Genomic DNA, 8,481 nt, shown 5'->3' on the forward strand with positions numbered 1-8,481 from the left:
CAAAGGAGTCGCAAAACGGATCACAGTTGCCTTCCCTATCCTCTCCCCACAACAGACACCCTGTGAGGTGAGTGAAGCTGAGAGAGCCCTGATATTACTGAAGAAGAAGAAGAAGAGTTGGTTCTTATATGCTCCTTTTCCCTATCGGAAGGAGTCTCAAAGCGGCTTACATTCACCTTCCCTTTCCTCTCCCCACAACAGACACCCTGTGAGGTGGGTGAGGCCGAGAGAGACCTGATATCACTGCACTCCTAACCACAACACCAAATCAGCTCTGGACTAGGGATGTGCACTTCGGCTTCGTTTGGCTGCCTCGGCAATCACCGAAGCCTGAGGTGGCATGTAGGAGGCCAGCACCGCAGTGCGGAGAGGAGAGGCAGCAGCAGCAGTGGTGTGCTAGCTGCTGCCACCACTGACCCTGCTATCCGTGCCATGGCGCTGGCCCCCTACGCACCGCCTCAGGCTTCAGGAATTGCTGATGCGGCTGAACTGAGCCCAAGTGCACATCCCAAGGGATCTGAGATCAGGGGTTCCTAGACAGTAGTAGGTGTATACTTTTCTCTCATAACTTTGATCATTCTTCATGTATTTGAACATGCTATATTAATTAGACATGCTATATTAATTTGCATGTTAGTTGCAAAAAAGAAGAAATATTATAGCCACTGGGAAAAGGTGTCAGCCTCAGATCGCAGTTAAGTGAGCTGAAGGCTTGGGAGTAAGTTGCCAAGCAAACAATATAAATGGATCATCTTTTTATTAACACAGCGCATTTTATTTTTTGCATAGAAGATGGATAGAAATTAGGAATGTGCACTGTAGCAAGTCCTACGACCAAATGTAAGGAATTACGTTGGTGAAAGGATGTTAATTTTTCAGCACCGGGAGAAGGAATTGAAGCTGATGTTCACAAGGTTCTTATACATTTTCTCATTGTAACATGTGTTTAGTAATGGTGATGCCCTCTGTTCTGTATCACAGTTTCCAACGCTCTCTTCTATCCTGAGTTTTGTGTTTATAATTCATGTTACTCATCAATCTGACCTAATATTTGCAAACTCAAGTGCAATCACAGCAGAAATGGACAGAGATCCCAGGATGAAAAGAAGAACCACTTGGAGTACTGCCTCCTCAAGGGTATTTAATAGTTTATAATATTGGACTATCAATAAGTGTGTCTGTTTATGTGTAAAGAATGATTGGAGAACAATGACAAAGTAACTACTTCCTATCATCTATATCCTTTTACTTTTCTATGTGAAAATGTTGCATTGAACACAAACCTGAATGGAAAAAAAAGGTACAGCAGAATCTTTAAGGATTCTGATAGGATCTATAGAATATATCCTATAGAATCTATAGGATAAGAGTGTAGATGGGTACCTAGGGAACTAATCACTGCCCCAGTTTCCATGTACAGACCATTTTGTATGCACAATGTCAATACATGCTCAAGAAACATAGAATAGCCTGGTGACATTTAATATAGTTTCTAATCAAGTGGCCAGAATCTATATGTTTGGAACTTGCATAAGCTAAGTCTACAATTTATTATGAGGAGATGGTTGTTTGATTACAACAGGTGAGAGGTTGTTCCCCCTGTCTATCATGTTCCTGATAAAGAATATCCCATTTACTTTGAACAGAATCAGTTCAAAGGAGGGATATTTCATAGACTGAGACTGTGAAGCAAGAAAGCAAGACTAAATGTTAACTAATACTGGTAGAATAAAATGCTTTCTCTAATATTTCCTACAGGTGGACTGCAAGTAGATATTGAGGGCATAATGTCCAACTTTACCTTCCCCTCTGAATTTCTGCTCCTGGAATTCTCAGACATCCGAGAACTACAGATCTTACATTTCTTTGTATTCTTAGCCATTTACTTGACCGCAGTGACTGGCAACCTTCTCATCATCATTGCTGTAGCCTTTGATCATCACCTGCACACCCCCATGTACTTTTTTCTTATGAACCTGGCACTTCAGGATCTTGGCTTGGTTTCTGTCATGGTACCCAAAGCTATGGCTAATTCCCTCCTGGACACCAGGTCCATTTCTTACTTGGCCTGTGTGGCTCAGGTTTACTTCCTCTTCTTCTTTGAAGGGTCAGATTTTGCCATTTTAATAATAATGGCACATGATCGGTTTGTTGCTATCTGCAATCCATTGCAATATGAGACCATTATGCACAGAGGAGCCTGCATTCAGATGGCAGCCAGTGCATGGATTGCAGGTATACTCTATGGTCTATTAAATAGTGGAGGAACTTTTGCCATTACCTTCTGCTCCAACATGATCAATCAGTTCTTCTGTGAAACTCCACAGATTCTCAAACTCTCCTGCTCTGACATGTATCTAGTTGAAGTTGGTATTATTATATTTAGTGCTTTTCTTGTACTTGGATGCTTTGTCTTCATTATTGTCTCCTACATACAGATTTTTTCAGCAGTGCTCAGAATCCCTTCTGTTCATGGTCAGAAAAAGGCCCTCTCCACGTGCCTTCCTCACCTTACTGTGGTGTCTTTCCTTGTATTTAGTAGCATCTTCTCCTATGTAAGGCCTCAGAGTTCTACTTCATCTGACCAGAATGTTCTTTTTGCAATAATTTATGCTGTTCTCCCTCCCTTGCTGAATCCATTCATCTATGGCATAAGAAACAAAGAAATCAAGGCTGCATTGTTGAAGCTCTCTGATTGGGGTTATTTTTCAACAAAATAATTTCAGGTAAAGCTTTTGTATGAAAGTGGGGCTGAGTAATCTTGTGAGGATTTTTTAAAAAAATGTACCTAAGATATTGTTTATAGCAGCCATTCCCAACAGGGGCTATATGGCCCTGCGAAGGGGGGGGGGGGCTAGAATATTTAAAGGCTGCCACAGACTGAAAAATGTAAGAAGAAGAGCACAAAAGATTGGGGTGGGGGTGGTAGCTGAATCAATGAAATACCCTTTGTCACATATGATGTCATTAATTGCTGGATGACTTGATTAACATCTTATGCTCCCTCTATATGAATGCCCCCTTCAGAAACCAGAACTGAGATGCACAGGGCTTGCCATTATGTTTTTCATGTTTTTATTGGCCCATTATGCACGGCCGCCGAAACGGCGATTTCGGGTCACATCTAAAACGCGGAGGGGGAAGACGCGAAGCACACCAGTTATGCACGGGGCGGGGCGCGACGGCGGCAAAACCCAGAGTAACCGATTATGCACGCGGTGATCCCGGCGCTGCTTCTGGTTGCGCCCCGGTCACCCGGAAGCTGTGCTTTCTTCCGGTTTTCGCTAACGCGGCTTTTTCGGCAGTATGCACCGAAGCTGCGGCCGGTTGCAGTCAGCTCCGTGTGTTATCGGTGTTTTTAGTTGCCGCAATTCCACCCCGAATGTGCGTCATTCCCCCCGTGCATAATGGGTCATTGTGTTCTGTTTTTATTGCGTTTTCAACTGCTGTTTTTATTTTTATGTATTTTCTACAATATGTTGTAAGCTACCCCAGCTGGCATTGCCAGGAGGGCTGAGGTATTAATTGAAGAATAAAATAAAAGTTCAACCTCCAAAGAAAGGAAAAAGGAATCATTTATCAAATGGTAGATGAACCCACAAGAGGTTCAGCCATACTGGACTTAATACTGACCAACAGGCAAGAGTTGGTGGATGAGGTGAAGGAGGTGGGGACCCTAGGGGGAAGTGACCATGTCCTCATAGAATTCCTTTTGAGATGGGGAGCCAAGGAAGCTTGTAGCCAGACGCGGATGTTGGATTTTCGTAGGGCAAACTTTAATAAACTCAGAGACATGATGAGTGTCATACCATGGACGAGAATGCTGGAAGGGAAGGGAGCATGTGAAGGGTGGGCGCTACTCAAACAAGAGCTATTGCATGCTCAATCAATGACTATTCCAGAAATACGAAAACACTGCAGGAGCTCTAAGAAGCCTATTTGGATGAACAGAGAACTTCAAGAGGAACTAAGAAAGAAAAGGAAAATGTTCAGGAAATGGAGGGAAGGACAGAGCTCTAAAGAAGAGTACCTACAGGTTACTAGGCACTGTAGATCAATCATCAGAAAGGCCAAATCTGAGAGTGAGCTAAGATTGGCCAGGGAAGCCCACTGTAACAAGAAAAGATTTTTCAGTTACGTGAGGAGCAAACGTAAAGTAAAGGAGGCAATAGGCCCGCTGTTGGGTGCGGATGGACAAACTCTAACGAAAGATGCAGAGAAAGCAGAAAGGCTTAGTGCCTATTTTACATCTGTTTTTTCCCACAGGTCAAAGTGTTTAGGCACATCTAGAGATGGCTATAGCCAAAGGATAGTGTCTGGGTGGCAGGTTAACATGGATAGAGAGGTTGTCGAGAGGCATTTAGCTGCACTGGATGAGTTCAAATCCCCTGGTCCAGATGAAATGCACCCGAGAGTACTCAAAGAACTTTCCAGAGAACTTGCACAGCCCTTGTCCATCATCTTCGGAACCTCTTTAAGGACTGGAGATGTCCCGGAGGACTGGAAAAGAGCAAACGTTATTCCGATCTTCAAAAAAGGGAGGAAGGATGACCCGGGAAACTACAGACCAGTGAGTCTGACCTCCGTTGTGGGGAAGATAATGGAACAGATATTAAAGGGAGTGATCTGCAAACATCTGGTGGATAATTTGGTGATCCAAGGAAGTCAGCATGGATTTGTCTCCAACAGGTCCTGCCAGACCAACCTAGTTTCCTTTTTTGACCAAGTAACAGGTTTGCTGGATCGAGGAAATTCGGTTGATGTCATTTACTTGGATTTTAGTAAAGCTTTTGACAAGGTTCCCCATGATGTTCTGATGGATAAGTTGAAGGACTGCAATCTGGATTTTCAGATAGTTAGGTGGATAGGGAATTGGTTAGAGAACCGCACTCAAAGAGTTGTTGTCAATGGTGTTTCATCAGACTGGAGAGAGGTGAGTAGCGGGGTACCTCAGGGCTCGGTGCTCGGCCCGGTACTTTTTAACATATTTATTAATGATCTAGATGAGGAGGTGGAGGGACTACTCATCAAGTTTGCAGATGACACCAAATTGGGAGGACTGGCAAATACTCCGGAAGATAGAGACAGAGTTCAACGAGATCTGAACACAATGGAAAAATGGGCAAATGAGAACAAGATGCAATTTAATAAAGATAAGTGTAAAGTTCTGCATCTGGGTCAGAAAAATGAAAAGCATGCCTACTGGATGGGGGATACGCTTCTAGGTAGCACTGTGTGTGAACGAGACCTTGGGGTACTTGTGGATTGTAAACTAAACATGAGCAGGCAGTGTGATGCAGCGGTAAAAAAGGCAAATGCCATTTTGGGTTGTATCAACAGAGGCATCACATCAAAATCACAAGATGTCATAGTCCCATTGTATACGGCACTGGTCAGACCACACCTGGAGTACTGTGTGCAGTTCTGGAGGCCTCACTTCAAGAAGGACATCGATAAAATTGAAAGGGTACAGAGGAGAGCGACGAAGATGATCTGGGGCCAAGGGACCAAGCCCTATGAAGATAGGTTGAGGGACTTGGGAATGTTCAGCCTGGAGAAAAGGAGGTTGAGAGGGGACATGATAGCCCTCTTTAAGTATTTGAAAGGTTGTCACTTGGAGGAGGGCAGGATGCTGTTTCTGCTGGCTGCAGAGGAAAGGACACGCAGTAATGGGTTTAAACTTCAAGTACAACGATATAGGCTAGATATCAGGAAAAAGTTTTTCACAGTCAGAGTAGTTCAGCAGTGGAATAGGCTGCCTAAGGAGGTGGTGAGCGCCCCCTCACTGGAAGTCTTCAAGCAAAGGTTGGATGCACACTTTTCTTGGATGCTTTAGGATGCTTAGGGCTAATCCTGCGTTGAGCAGGGGGTTGGACTAGATGGCCTGTATGGCCCCTTCCAACTCTATGATTCTATGATTCTATGATTCTATGTACCGCATAAAAAAAAAAAAAGAATGCACTGGTTTCTCTTCGTCAAATATTCTAACCTGTAATTTCATACCATCCTTCTTGGTGTTCAATAATAAAGGATTTGTTATAATAAATGATCTGTTCTTATTGTGTTGTAGCCTTGTTGTGTTGTAGTTCTTGTTGTGTTGTAGCCTTGTATATAGTATAGAAACGTTATGTCAACTTTTTTGAAGGTCTTGAGTAGATGCTGACAGAAGTGAGGGCCTTTTTCATGTGTTGATGGGATTGAGGCAAAGAGCGTTCAATATGAACAATCCCACCAATGCCTCTGCCCTCTCCACAACTGCCTGTGAATTCTTTGCCAACCTGATCCCAACCACTTCCTTAGCCATATGCATTCCTCTGCCTCAATGGAACTATGGGGTGTGAGTGGCTGGGAATTTCATTGCTGCAATTGTCACAATATACAGACTCTGTCCTGGGAATAGTGGAAACCCATGTGGACTGAAAGCAGAGGAGACAGAGCTCTTGCAGGCAAGGAGGCAAAGGAAGGGCACTCAGACAAGTTAGTTGCCAAGCGAATAATATAAATGGATCATTTTTCATTAACACAGCCTATTTTATTTTGTTGCATAGAAGATGGATAGAAATTAGGAATGTGCACTGTAGCAAGTCCAACAACCAAATGTAAAGAACTACATTGGTGAAAGGATGTACATTTTTCAGCACCGGGAGAAGAAATTGAAGCTGATGTTCACAAGGTTCTTATACATTTTCTCACTGTACCATGTGTTTAGTAATGGTGTTGTCCTCTTCTCTGCATCACAGTTTCCAACGCACTATTCTATCCTGAGTTTTGTGTTTATAATTCATGTTACTTATCAATCTGACCTAATATTTGCAAACTCAAGTGCAATCACAGCAGAAATGGACAGAGATCCCAGGATGAAAAGAAGAACCACTTGGAGTACTGCCTCCTCAAGGGTATTTAATAGTTTATAATATTGGACTATCGATAAGTGTGTCTGTTTATGTGTAAAGAATGATTGGAGAACAATGACAAAGTAACTACTTCCTATCATCTATATCCTTTTACTTTTCTGTGTGAAAATGTTGCATTCTCTAATATTTCCTACAGGCGGACTGCAAGTAGATATTGAGGGCATAATGTCCAACTTTACCTTCCCATCTGAATTTCTGCTCCTGGAATTCTCAGACATCCGAGAACTACAGATCTTACATTTCTTTGTATTCTTAGCCATTTACTTGACCGCAGTGACTGGCAACCTTCTCATCATCATTGCTGTAGCCTTTGATCATCACCTGCACACCCCCATGTACTTTTTTCTTATGAACCTGGCACTTCAGGATCTTGGCTTGGTTTCTGTCATGGTACCCAAAGCTATGGCTAATTCCCTCCTGGACACCAGGTCCATTTCTTACTTGGCCTGTGTGGCTCAGGTTTACTTCCTCTTCTTCTTTGAAGGGTCAGATTTTGCCATTTTAATAATAATGGCACATGATCGGTATGTTGCTATCTGCAATCCATTGCAATATGAGACAATTATGCACAGAGGAGCCTGCATTCAGATGGCAGCCAGTGCATGGATTGCAGGTATACTCTATGGTCTATTACATAGTGGAGGAACTTTTGCCATTACCTTCTGCTCCAACATGATCAATCAGTTCTTCTGTGAAACTCCACAGATTCTCAAACTCTCCTGCTCTGACATGTATCTAGTTGAAGTTGGTATTATTATATTTAGCGCTTTCCTTGCACTTGGATGCTTTGTCTTCATTATTGTCTCCTACATACAGATTTTTTCAGCAGTGCTCAGAATCCCTTCTGTTCATGGTCAGAAAAAGGCCCTCTCCACTTGCCTTCCTCACCTTACTGTGGTGTCTTTCCTTGTATTTAGTAGCATCTTCTCCTATGTAAGGCCTCAGAGTTCTACTTCATCTGACCAGAATGTTCTTTTTGCAATGATTTATGCTGTTCTCCCTCCCTTGCTCAATCCATTCATCTATGGCATAAGAAACAAAGAAATCAAGGCTGCATTGTTGAAGCTCTCTAATTGGGGTTATTTTTTAACAAAATAATTTCAGGTAAAGCTTTTGTATGAAAGTGGGGCTGAGTATTGTCACATACGATGTCATTAATTGCTGGATGACTTGATTAACATCTTATGCTCCCTCTATATGGATGCCCCCTTCAGAAACCAGAACTGAGATGCACTGGGCTTGCCATTATGTTTTTCTTGTTTTTATTGTGTTCTGTTTTTATTGTGTTTTTAACTGCTGTTTTTATGTTATAAGAAGAAGAAGAGTTGGTTCTTATATGCCGCTTTTCCCTACCCGAAGGAGGCTCAAAGCAGCTTACAGTCGCCTTCCCATTCCTCTCCCCACAACAGACACCCTTTGGGGTGGGTGAGGCTGAGAGAGCCCTGATATTCCTGCTTGGTCAGAACAGTTTTATCAGTGCCGTAGCGAGCCCAAGGTCACCCAGCTGGCTGCCTGTGGGGGAGTGCAGAATCAAACCCGGCATGCCAGATTACAAGTCCGCACTCCT

At 43.0% G+C, this 8,481-nt stretch overlaps 2 protein-coding genes across 2 annotated transcripts; both read left to right on the forward strand.

Annotated features, from left to right (window-relative positions):
• The first annotated feature begins 1,787 nt into the window (after positions 1-1,787).
• LOC143825475 (olfactory receptor 14A16-like) lies at positions 1,788-2,720 on the forward strand. Its single transcript, XM_077313505.1, has one exon. It carries the CDS (start codon positions 1,788-1,790, stop codon positions 2,718-2,720), a length of 933 nt encoding a protein of 310 aa, XP_077169620.1.
• A 4,359-nt stretch (positions 2,721-7,079) lies between these two features.
• On the forward strand, positions 7,080-8,012 carry LOC143825477 (olfactory receptor 14A16-like). The gene has a single exon (XM_077313506.1). The coding sequence runs from the start codon at positions 7,080-7,082 to the stop codon at positions 8,010-8,012; it is 933 nt and encodes a 310-aa protein (XP_077169621.1).
• Positions 8,013-8,481: the final 469 nt, after the last annotated feature.

This window comes from Paroedura picta, chromosome 16, assembly GCF_049243985.1.
Source record: "Paroedura picta isolate Pp20150507F chromosome 16, Ppicta_v3.0, whole genome shotgun sequence".
In the NCBI taxonomy this organism is placed as follows: Eukaryota; Metazoa; Chordata; class Lepidosauria; order Squamata; family Gekkonidae; genus Paroedura; species Paroedura picta.

Excerpts from the sequence above, each read along its gene's own strand:
- LOC143825475 (XM_077313505.1), top strand. The coding sequence starts at position 1,788 with ATGTCCAACTTTACCTTCCCCTCTGAATTTCTGCTCCTGGAATTCTCA.
- LOC143825477 (XM_077313506.1), top strand. The coding sequence starts at position 7,080 with ATGTCCAACTTTACCTTCCCATCTGAATTTCTGCTCCTGGAATTCTCA.